We start from the raw sequence: 12,658 nt of genomic DNA, 5'->3' as shown, positions 1-12,658 counted from the left end.
GCCCTGCCCTGCCCTGCCCTGCCCTGCCCTGCTAGTGGGAGCCTTAACCACTGATAAGGTTGAGGGACAGAGAAGAAACAGCATGCTCTTCTGAGGAGTACAGTATCCCTTCCATAGTCCAAGCCAATTTCCTCAGGCTTTGAGTGTTGAGTCCAGGTCTGACGGTGAACAAGTCTCATACCCAACCTTGTCATCTTTCCTTCGATAGTACATTCGTGTCAGCACCGTCATCAGGAAGGTCTCCAGTATGAGCATGTGGCAGTTCATCACTGTAGTATGGGTGGAACATGACAAGAAGTTATATGCTATGTCTCAGAGGAGGAATCCATAGCCACCTTAGCAAACAAGCTGAAAGACTCGAGTTTACCTCCAAATCAGAACCTAGGCATACTAAACTGTTGTGTGGAGCAAGACAGATTAATAGCCAGAACCTGGCTCTAGCTTCTGTGATCTGAGACCAGTCTATGTGTTTACTTGGCATAGTCTGCTTCCTTACCATACCCAGATCTGTCCCAAGATGAGGACTGAACTTTCTGGTTTGGCTGTTAGAACTGGCCTCAAGCTGGAGGCATTGAGGTTCTCTGTGATCAGAGAGCAAAGAGTAGTCTCAGAGCCTCTGCTTGATGATTTCTTGGATCCTTCCTGAGTGTTTTGAGCAGACATCAGGCTAGCCCAACTTCTGTCTCAAGATCCTTTTCCCCCAATCTGCTCTCAGTCTCACCCTCCAGACAGAAAGGAGCCCTCCATACTTACCTTGAGACCTGATTTTGGAAGAATAGGGAGGTGAGCAAGCGATCTGCCCACCGTTAGCCAAGATGGAGAAAATGGAGGGCTGCAGGGCAGTCAGGATGACAAGTACCTGGAGAGTAGGAGAGTTGGGGAGGGGCTGACACCTGCCATTCCTGGTCCTGAGGTCAGTGCAGATGAGGCATACCATTAGATGTGTTAGGGGGGTTAACGGAGGACTGAGACTTAAACTTTATTGAAAATTGGTGCAGTTTTCATCCTTAGGCAAATTATAATCTTGTTTCTGCCTCATATTCATTAGAATTGCTCTTTCTTTATGTAGCATCTAGCACATAAAATAGAAACAGATTTATGGATGAGGTCATGTGATGGAGGCAAAGATTGGAGTGATACAGAAGAAGGCCAAGGAAGGACCACTATGGATTGCTGGCCAATTCCAGAGAGGAAGTGGCAAGCTGGGTTCTCCCAGGCAGGTTCCAGAGAGATTACAGCCCTGCCTACATTTTGGGTTTCTAGGTTCTAGATCTGTGCAACAATACACTTCTGTTGTTTTAAGCCTGGTTGGTAGTGCTGTGCTACAGAAAGGGAAACAAAGGGAAAATGGAAGGGGTGGAGATAATGTTCCAAATCTCTCAGGAGCCCCAAAGGTTAAGACTGTTGGGTCTGCCCTTGCCTCTGGTGGTCCTAACCCCAGTCATTTATTGGCAAACGTCATTTCTGGCAGGTAGTTACCTGGAACAGAGCAAACTTGGATCCCATATTTTGTTCACCCAGGTGCAACTTGGCTTGACGGAAAAGGATGGCCAGGGACCAGAGAGCCAAAAGGGTGGACACGGCAAGGAAATTGCTGATCCAGAGAGCTGCACTCTTCTCAGAAATCTGGTGGCAGGCCAGAAAGCAGTCAGGAGGACAGATGGTCTCTGTTTTCCCTCTTCCACATGGAGAAAGCTGATAGGAAAGCCCCAAAACCTAGACTTCATCTCTTCCCACTGTATTCTCTGGCTGGCTATTCTCCGGTGGCCACCCAGTCCTGTCCCCATGTTGCTAATGCTTGGATAATAATTCCAGAACACAAAGATAAGTGTTAGGCTTTGCTGCTGTCTCCTGGCTTACTTCTCCTGGGTCATAGATGCCATCAGGAATGAGAAACAGACCCACTATGCTCAGCATTATCTTGAAGAAGGCATACTGGAAAGGGCCCAACATGAGCAGCTGTAGCTTCTTCCTGAGGGAGGAAGAGAGTGGATCTATAAACCACACACCCTAATGAAGCTTAGCCCCTGCCCCCAGCTCCCAGGCTAAGGCCGGGCTCCCATTATGACAACAACCAAAAAAAAAAGTCTTGTGGATGAAGGCAAGGTAGAGAGTGTTGGGAACCCTAGGAACGCCCCTTGCCTCCAATGATGCCTTGTGAGCGGGAACAGCAAGTATTGACTTCAAGTTCATTACTCAGAGTAGGCAGAAGGGCATGCAAGCACCCAAAGGTACAATTTTCTCTTTGCCACTAAAGTACAGTGCAAACTGGGCATGCTAGAACACACCTTTACGTCCAGCACTCAGAGGCAGAGGCAAGAGGATCTGTGAATTCAAGGTCAGCCTGGTCTACAGAGTTCCACTACAGCCAGAGCTACATCGTAGAGACAACTGGTCTCAAAACTAATAAAGCAAGTGACTAAGCAGGGCAGTGAGCTGAAACTTAAGAATTCTTCCTCCTTTCCCCTCCTGGGGCTGGGTTCCCGTGTTTGGTGTGGGTGCCTACCTTTAATTTTGGCTTTGCCCTACACAGGCCTAATTCCAAGAGCCTTGAGGTGGGGTTACAGAGCCTCTTGGCTCACTTGTCCCTCTGGGATGCCCCTCTCTTGCCTTACCTGGTAAGCATGAGGGGTGGGCAGCAGGGACAGCAGCAGCAGCAGGGACCAGTATGCACCCTCATTGGGGTGTCCTTTAGTGTCCTTATTACTGCTTCCTTCCCACCAAAGCCTTCCACCATAACCATCATCAGCAGGTAAAAGCATACGGCATAAAACCTGGGAGGAAAAAGCAGGATTACAAGTACATGGGTGGGAGTACTTGGCTACACGCCTTTGATGCTAAAGAGGAAGGTTTCAGGGAGAGGCGGGGCTCACAGAGGGAAAGTCCAGAGCGAGCACAGGCAGAATCCAAAGAGCCTCAAATTAGGACAGGTTGGCAAGAGCTAGATTCATATCAATTGGGCTTTAAAGACATGGACTCTGGAGGCTTGGGAGTCAGAAAGGGACTCCAAAGTGATGCTCATCCCTAGTGATGGGGTTGGGGCCAGACACTCACGAGGTTATGGCCATTTCCACAAGTGTGAGGGCACGCGGGATCCAGAGACCAAAACAGCAGAACACAGACACCACCTGTTTGCAGAAGAGCAGGATGCAGGTTAAGGCAGGGGGGAGACCATCTAAGCTTGTAGCATGAGCTCAAAGAAGCTAGACCTGTGTGTTGAAGGCCCAGGTCCTTCCACTAGTTAGCAGCTGGGTCGGTGGTGGAGCAAGAACAGGGCCCAGGGCCAACAAAAGAACCAGGACTCAGATGGCTCAGCATGTGAAGGTGCTTCTCATGAAAACCTGGCAACCCCAGTTCAGTCCCCGGAAGCCACGTAAGAGTGGGACAGGAGAACTGACACCACAAATTTGTTTTCTGACCTGTACATGTGAGCTGTAGCACACATGCTCCCCCATCACGGGCACACACACTACTACTACTGCTAGTAATTAACAACAACAACAACAACAATAATAATAATAATAATAATGCATTTTAAAAGAAAAATATTCCAGCTAGAAAATAACAATAAAGTAAATCCAAGTCCCACGCAGTGCTGCATAGGTAACTTTAAAAGGGCTTCGAGCTGTGTGGTTCAGGGGAGGCGTGTTCAGTACAAACAAGGGAACAAAGAAAAAAGCAGGCCCACAGCAAAAGGGCAGCACTGAGTATGACCCAGTGGAAACAAAGGTCTGTGTATTGGAAGGTGGCCTGCTTTAAACAGCGGTCACAGTGAAGGGAAAAAGAAAGGCATCTCCTGGTGCCCAGTGGATTGCTGCCTCCACAGCCCTTTGCTATGGAATACTGGCTGGCCTTGCATACAGCTGGGTATCAGTTCACATCACCAGTGCTACATGGTCCTGGCAGGCAGCTCTGTTCTGGAGCAAATGAGTTTAGAACTCTCAAGACAGCCTGCCCTCTCTCTAGTTCGGGTACCAGTATCCTCACCGTGGGTGCAGAGCTACTCCAGATCAGAGTCCTCTTCTTGATGGGGCAAAGGGTGTTTTTGTACAGGTAAATAGCATCCTCCAGAAAAATGGCAATTGAGCCAGCGGTCAGAAAGGTCAAGATGATGGTGAGGGCAATTTCCACTGGGCCCAGTTCTAGAGGAGAAGGGAAGTAGATGCTAATGAATTGAAGGGCAGATGCTATTCCAGGAATGCCTACAAGTTGTTAAACACCAGATAACGTTCAAGGATGAATAGTGTGTGTGAATGTGTGTTTTGAGACAGGATCTCACTGTGTACCCCTGGCTAGCCTGGAACTGGAACTCAATATGTAGAGCAAGCTAGACTTGAGTTCACAGAGACCCTTCTGCCTCTGGCTCCCAAGTACTGTGATTAAAAGTATGTGTCACCATGCCTGACCCTACAAAGGCTCTACATGTTTAGAAGTATTTCAGAAATAGAAAATATCATTCTGAGTGAGTTAACCCAGACCTAGAAAGACAAACACAGTATGGACTCACTTATAAGTAGATATTAGCTATAGAGTAAACAATAACCATGCTACAATCTATAGACCCAAAGAAGCTAAGTAACCCCGAGGACCCAAGGAGAGAAACATAAATCAAGGTACTAGGGAACAGAAGAGAGAACAACCAAACAGCCTGTCAAGGCCCCCACTTCAGCCATGAGGAAAGCAATATGAAGGTATAGAAAGATGTCCTGGGGGCTGGAGAGATGGCTCAGCGGTTAAGAGCACTGACTGCTCTACCAAAGGTCCCGAGTTCAAATCCCAGCAACCACATGGTGGCTCACAACCATCTGTAACAGGATCCAATGTCTTTTCCTTGTGTGTCTGAAGACACAACAATGCACTCACATAAAATAAATAAATAAATCTAAAAAAAAAAAAAAAAGATGTCCTGGGACCTCATGAAACTGAAAAGCTTCTGTAAGGCAAAGGACACTGTCAGTAGGACTAAACAGCAGCCTACAGAGTGGAAAAAAACCATCAACCCTACATATGACAGAGAGCTAATATCCAAAATATATAAAGAACTTAAGAAACTAGACATCGAAAAAATCAACCTAATTAAAAAATGGGGTACAGATCTAAACAGAATTCTCAATAGAGAAATATCTAATGGCTGAGAAGCACCTAAAGAAATGTTTAACACTCTTAGCCATCAGATAAATGCAAATCAAAATGCCTTTGAGAGCCCATCTTACACCCATCAGAACAACTAAGATTAAAAATTCATGGGACAGCTCATGATGGTGAGGCTGTGGAGCAAGGGGAACATTCCTCCATTGCTGGTGGGAGAAGAAACTTGTACAGCCACTCTGGAAATAATCTGGCAGATTCTCAGAAAACTGGGAATCAATCTACCACAAGACCCAACTATACCACTCCTGGGCATATATGCCCAAGGCACAAGGACACTTGCTCAACTATGTTCATAGAAGCTTTATTTGTAATAGCCAGAAACTGGTAATAGCCTACATGTCCCTCAACCAAAGAATAGATTAAGAAAATGTGGTACATTTACACAATGGAGTATTACTCAGTTATTAAAAGCAATGACATGAAATTTTCAAGCAAATAGATGGAACTAGAAAAGATCATTCTGAGTGAGGTAACCCAGACCCAGAAAGACAAACATGGTATATACCTACTTATAAATGGACATTAGCCATAAAGTAAATGATAACAGTGCTAAAAATTCATAGCCCCACAGAAGCTAAGTTACAAGGACTCAAACACATGAAACTCACCGAGAAGGGGAAATAGAGTAGATATTGTAGGTGGACAGGAGAAGGGAACTGAAGGGGGATGGGGTAGGGATGGGGATAGGAAGGATTCGGTGTGGGGAGGAGAGAGGATAGAGTACTGGAAGAGACAACTGGAATCAGCAAGATGGTGGGGTAGGGCATTTCTGGGCCTAGCTATAAACCTAGAGTGATGGAAACTCTCAGGAATCTATGAGGGTGACCCTCACTAAGACTTCTAGCGGTGGAGACATGCAGCCTGAACCAGCCATATACTGTAACCAAGCAAGATTTCCAATAGAGGGATCGGGCACCAACCCGGCCACAAATCCTTCAACCTACAGTTTTTCCTGCCAACAAGATGTACTGAGGTAATGGTGGTGCAGTAATTGTGGGAGTGACCAACCAATGATTGGTCCAGCTTGTGAGTTCCAGGTCCCGAGAGGGAGCCCCTGATACACAGTTTTTGTTAGTCTGCTATACTTGCAGAGAGGAGCCTAGCATAACCATCCTCAGGCTTACAGCAGCTGAGACCCACAGCCAAACATTAAGTGGAGCTTGGGTGAGAAACCCTGTGGAAGAAAGGAGTGTAAGACCCACAGCAGGTCAAGCCCACAGAATCAACTAACCTGGGCTCACAGGGGCTCACAGAGACTGAACTGCCAATGGAGAAAGAAAATGCGGTACATTTACACAATGGAGTATTACTCCGTTATTAAAAACAACGACATCGTGAAATCTGAAGGCAAATGGATGAGACTAGAAAAGATCATCCTCGGTGAGGTAACCCAACAGGGATCTTTCATGAGACTGGTCTAGTCCCTCTGTGCCAGTGTGTGCACCTGTGTGTGCATGTGTGCACTCGTATGCGTGTGTATGAGTGTTTTCTCTTCCCTCTTGTGTATGTACATAAGCACATTCGATTGTGGCTACACATGCCAAGGTACAAGTGTGAAGCTGAGAAGACACCTTTCAGGAGTCAGTTCTCTCCCTGGTTTGAGGCAGGGTTTCTCCTGTTCCTGCTGAAGCACCGATGGCTCCAGATTAGCTGATGGACAAACGGCCGAGCGCACGTCCTGCTTCCCCTCCCATCTTGCAGCAGAAGTGTGGGGTGATTACAGACACACGCTACCTCATCAGCATTTTTATTTTTGTAACCCGGGTCCTGGGAATCAAACTCAGGTCATCAGGCCTGAGCCACAACCACCCCCCACCCCCGCTGAGCCATCTCACTGGCCTTTCCTTAAACAAGAAACCCTTTTCTGTTTCTAATCATACTGACAATTTCTGGGTTTTTTTTTTTTTTTTTTTTTTTTTTTGTCAAAAAAGTTTGCATTTTATGTTTATGACCTTAATCCTTCTGAAACAAGCTAATTTCCTGTGAATGTATTCCCTTGTGGATAGCTGCTGTCCTGTGTCACTTCCTAAGAGCCCTCAGCATCCTTCTGTGTGGACCCCCATGGGTGCTACCTCCAGACCCTCTGCTTTATTGATTTTCTTCTCCTGGCCCTTTGCCACTGAGACATCATTGCTTCAGCTGCCACAACCTTCCACAGGCCTCCACTGCTGGCAGCCCAGTCTTGCTTCTCACAGCTTCCCCAAGCCACCCTGGCTCTTCTAGAGAAACATTTAGGTCAGTTTAATTAAGGGGGAAAAATGAAAGCTTATAACTGGAATCATCAGAAACTCTAAGAAACCTGGTTATTAAAAGCTTTACTAGTTCTAGAGTAGTTCTTTTTAATAAATTAAGAAACAAAGAATTGGACTGGACAGATGGCTCAGAGGTTGAGAGCAATGACTGCTCTTCCAGAGGTCCTGAGTTCAAATCCCAGCAACCATATGGTGGCTGACAACCATCTGTAATGGGATCTGATGCCCTCTTCTGACATGCAGATATATATGCAGTACACCATGTATATAAAAGATAAATAAATAAATCTTTAAAAGAAAAAAAAAGAAGAAAGGAAGGAAGAAAAAAAAAGTGCCCTGGAGATGGTGGGGGCAAGCCTTTAATCCCAACATGCAGAGGAGGAGGCAAGAAGATTTCTGAGTTCCAGGTCAGCCTGGTCTATAGAGTGAGCTCCAGGACAGCCAGAGCTACAAAGAGAAATCCTGTCTCAAAAACAAGCAAAATAAATGAGTGAATGAGTGAGTGATTGAGTGAATGAATGAGTGAGTGAGTGAATGAATGAGTGAGTGAATGAATGAATGAATGAGTGAGTGAATGAATGAATGAGTGAGTGAATGAAGGAATAAGTGAGTGAATGAATGAATAAGTGAGTGAGTGAGTGAGTGAGTGAAGGAGAGGGGAGGGAGAGAGAAAAGGAGAAGGAGAAGAGGAGGAGGAGGAGAAGAAGAAGAGGAAGGTGGTGTCCTCCTTTCTCTCTGAGTCCCCGGCTGGTAATTTCCACTGTTCAGAATCACATTCTCCTGTCTAAATATTTACCAGGGCTCCTGCTCCCTTGGGCTGGTTGTAATTTTCATGTCGTTCTTTCCTGCTGCCCTGGCTTAGCCTCTGTTCTCTCTGACTACATAGGGTCAACAACCGCTCTGTCTTCTCCCTGCCTCTCCAAGGCTCCCCCCGCCCCCCAGGTAATTCTGATTACTGATTAATGACCCTTGAGCACTCCATCCAGCCCTTCCCAGTCTTACAGCTCTCACTACTGGCTCCGTCTTGAGGATAAAGTACAACCCTCAGGTTTGACCCTATTCAGGCTCCACCTCACGGGCCCAGCCCTCTCAGTTGCTTCAAACTCCTCCATTAGTAATCTTTGACCTTGACAGATTTAGCTTCCCCGTGTGGGGACCCCCACTGGTTCATTCCATCACCACTCCCACCCCGGGAATGCCCACCACACTACCCAGACCCTCCTGCTACAGCCCCACTAGGCAGCCTGCTTGACTATGAGACCTGGGGAGTTACCGAATCCTCTTGGGTTCTACCTGCACATGCGGTGGCCAGGTGACGTGAGCACTAGTGTGTGTGACACAAGTCTTCAGAGCCTGAGTACCACTGAGTACCACTTTTGAGTTTAAGGACTGTGCCGTGGAAGGCTGTGCTGCGCCCTGCGAGTGGTTTACTAGCCTCCTTGGCCTCCGTGTATTAGATTATTGTGGCCACTCAAACTGTGGGCAGACATCCCAGATGCCTCCTGGGCTGAGGGCTGCAGATGGGAGATGATGACGTTTGTCCCACTTGCTCTCCTAAATCGGAGGTGCTTTGAAGGTAGATGTAGCAGCCACCTGCTGGCACTTGCTACAGAGTGCCACTAGGTATCTCTGTACATCAGTAGTTGATAACAGTCTGACTCAACGCCTCCAAAAAGCCCAAGAACCTGGCCACATCTGTTTCCCACTGCACACGACCACGCCCCCTTGCTTAGGAGAAACCTATTTTGGAAGGAGCCGAAACTCAGAAATGGTTAATCATAGTCTAGGAGACAACGTAAAACTGGCCAGAGCATTTTCCCTCCTAGAAGCACACACTCTCAGTAGTTTGGAGGCCCAAGGAATGAACTCAGTTCCACCCTGTGCCTTCCACTTTCAAAGCAATTCCATACTGGGGAGACAAGTTTCCAGGTTTACCCAGGTCAAGCCCACTCCTCACAGCAGTGTCTGCAGTGCTGAGAGCTCTCTTAGGGACTATGTGCACACTCCAAAGGAACAGCAGGGCTTGGGTTATTTGGTACCATCTTGAAAGCTGAGAGCACAGATAAATGTCTCAGATCTCACTGTCACAAGTGTGAATGTGTCTTGAGACTAGGGTGAGTGAAGGCCCAGCCTCAGCTTTGACTCCTGGGTGAGATTTTCATGCCTCATTGTGGACCATTGATTCCTCGAGAGAGTTGCCCTTCTCCAAGACCTTGGCCATTTACCAGATCCTCTCCTTAGCTCCCCCCCCCCTCACCCCACCGTTCCTCCCCATCCCCCCCACCGCCATCCTGGCTTCTCTATGAGGTGTGAATTCCTCCAGCTCCTCTAGGGGGCCCTCTGACTCACCTCTCAGGAGCTGGGCTGCAGTGGGAGGGTAGGAGAAGCAGGCAGGGGAGATGCTGTAATTGGTTTCCAGCAACTCCAGGAGATCTACTGTGTACCTGGAGAGACATGGGTCTGCTCAGAAGCAGGCAGCTGGGGAAGGGCTGTGGCAGACTGCACAGTAGGTACTTGGTACATCTCAGATACTCCTGACAGCAAGGAGACAGCCCACTGTTCCTCCAGACCCTGGTGAACTGGCTTAGGTCGGTATGTGAAACAGGCTACCAGTTAGCCATAGGCACCACCATTGGGGCAGTGGTTCAACTGGTCAGGGAGGGTGAGCAAGAAAAAGAGTGGATTCTTAGCAGGGATGGCAATGCAGGCTTGTAATCCCAGCACTGGAGAGGGAGGCTGAGGCAGGAGGATCTTAGTTTGAGGCCAGCTTAACTGTAAAATGACATGGTAAGACTGTCAGAAAAAAATTAAAAGAAAGGAAGGAAAAAAGGAAGAAGGAAGAAGGAAGGAAGGAAAGGGGAAGGAAGGAAGGAAAAAGGAAAGGAAAGGAGTGAAAAGAAAAGAAGAGAAAAGGTAGGTCCACAGTATCAAGATAAGCCTGCCCCCTGTTGCTCAGGACCTCTGTGCCTTCTGCAGCCCTAACTGTAATCTTTCCCTGCCTAAGTGCAGAGGCAGTCGACAGCCACACATGACCCAATTCCACAGCTTCCCTGAGGTCCAAGGGGATTATCTGGCTTTTTTCAATCTTATCTTGTTTGGAGTGCTAGAAGTCAAAGTGCCCAGTGAGGAAGCCAGGGAGGCACAGGCCAGAGCATAGGGGCTGCCGTTGCTATTTCTTAGTGGCTGGCTCCCAGCCCAGGACCTGCCACCCTCACTTACCTGGGGTCAAGTTTTATATGAGTCCTGCCTGGCTCCATCCTTCTTTTCTCTCAGGCAGATGCTGAGGGCAAGGAGGGTCAGGCAGGGACAACCACTGAGGGGTGGGGAGGTCTCTGTCCGGTACTGAGGCGCTCGGGGGACCTTGTTCACTGGATGAGGGCTCAGCAGTAAGTGGAGACTCCACTTCTGTTTCTTTACCTCCTCAAGCCTCCAGAGTCAGCTTTTTATCTCAGAGTTCACCCCTGAGGAATTTGATCCTCCGTGCTGTCCTGACTCCTCCCCACAGCTTAGGTGTGGTCCCTTCCACCTCCTTCCAGAGAATGCCTTTGATCGCAGCTTCCACCTCTTTCCAGAGCCTTGCTCCTGAACTACCCAACCCTTCCAACTTCATACTCTCTTAAGGAGCCTTCTAAGCTCACTCGACCCAAGACAAAATGTTCCCCGCCAGGCCAAAAAGAGCAGAACAAAGTTCTCACTTGATCAGTAACCCTGGGTGATCCAGCAGAAGATGCATAGGAGATGGGGACACTAGGGGATGAAGTCTTTACTGTGTCAGGGTCTGTGGCTTAGCATGTCATGGGGATGGCTTACTGAAAAGGCCAAGGACGCTGTGTGTCTCTGTTGCTGTTGTTTTTAGACAGTCTTGTTTCTACTAGCCCTAACTGGCCTAGAATTCATTTCGTAGACCACAAAGGCCTTGAACTCACAGAAACCTGCCTGCTTCTGCCTCCTGCATGCTGAGATTAAAACTGTGTGTCACCATGCCTGGCTTCTAGGGTTTGCTTCTTAAAAGTCAGTCCATCTTGGCTTGAGAAGGGACTTAGCTACACAGCTGGACCTGGAGATCAAGTGGAGGGCTGCAGAGCATCCGAGTGTCCGAGCTTTGGCATCAAGATTTCTTGAACACTTTGACAGGACTTTGTTTAAAAAGCAGAGCTGGGGTTCAGGGGAGGGTTTAGCCAGTAAGTACTCACCCTCCAAAGAAAAAGACCCGACTTTGATCCCTCGCACCCACCAAATGCTAGGTTTAGGAGAATAAATTGCAATTCTACACCTGGGGAGGTGGAAACGGAAGGGTTCCTGAGCCCACCGGCTGGTCTAGCTGAATTGGTGATCTCCCGGTTCAGCGGGAGACCCCACCATGGGAGTGAGCAGAAGCTAGTGCACCAGGGTAGAGGGGGCTCGGCTGTGGAGGTTCGGTGGGAGATTTTAGAGAGCTCCTGGGCCTTGGGAGCATTGGGTCCTTGGGAGTTATGGCAAGAGCCCTTTCCCCAAACAGTTCATTCTCCATGTCTCTTGAGTCCCGAAGTCCACCTTCCATATAAAGCACAGTTCTTGGGACAAGGCAATAAAAACGCCAGGAGTACAGGGGCCCAGCTCCCTCATGCCTGAGGTGGAGGGAAGGGCAGGAAAAGACAGTAAGGATGCTGATGCTGAAGGTCAGTGGCCTTGGCCACACCTAAGAGACACAAGCTGACTCAAGCCACTTCCGGTAGAACATACCTCAGGTCATTCATCTGTGGCCGGTGAGACGCCTTGAGCTTAAACTACCCACAGCCTTGAACTTTAGACCTCCTTGGAGATATCCTCAAAACAGGAGGGCAGGAGATAGTTGGGAGGGGCTTGAGGCAAGGCCGGAGACCCCCAAGGGAGATGGCACAGGTCGGGGAGGCAGCTTAGTGGATGCTCCGGTCCTGCCCAACATCTCGCTAAGTGGCTATTATTTTACCATGTGTTCATCAGGTCCCCCCAGAGTGACAGCCTTGCTCATCAAGGCCCCACAATGAGAAAGACCCAGCTGGGCCAAATTCTTCTGCTGGGCACTCTGGACTGCCAGCTGCCAGCTGTACTTTTAGAACTAATAAGAGCCAATCAACATTCATTGATTTTTTTGTAATAATTTAAATTAGCATATGTTAATTGTATAAAATAATGACTTTGTTGCATTATTTCATTTTTAGCTTGGAAGCCAGCCTAGGCCACAGAATAAAATCCTATCTTTCCATTAATAAACAAACAAAATGCGGGGAAAAAAA

At 48.0% G+C, this 12,658-nt stretch overlaps 1 protein-coding gene across 1 annotated transcript; it reads right to left on the bottom strand.

Moving 5' to 3' along the window:
• Positions 1-132: 132 nt before the first annotated feature.
• On the bottom strand, positions 133-10,660 carry SLC51A (solute carrier family 51 member A; the record flags this gene model as incomplete). The annotated part of the gene is made up of 9 exons (XM_080919045.1): positions 133-269; positions 754-859; positions 1,480-1,626; positions 1,861-1,972; positions 2,616-2,774; positions 3,055-3,128; positions 3,988-4,142; positions 9,753-9,847; positions 10,623-10,660. The coding sequence occupies 9 exons, from the start codon at positions 10,658-10,660 to the stop codon at positions 133-135; spliced, it is 1,023 nt and encodes a 340-aa protein (XP_080775171.1).
• Between the last annotated feature and the right edge of the window lie 1,998 nt (positions 10,661-12,658).

This window comes from Micromys minutus, assembly GCF_963924665.1.
Source record: "Micromys minutus genome assembly, chromosome: 7".
NCBI lineage: Eukaryota > Metazoa > Chordata > Mammalia > Rodentia > Muridae > Micromys > Micromys minutus.
Note: the sequence above shows the minus strand (reverse complement) of the source record. Positions and strands in the feature narration are given on the sequence as shown.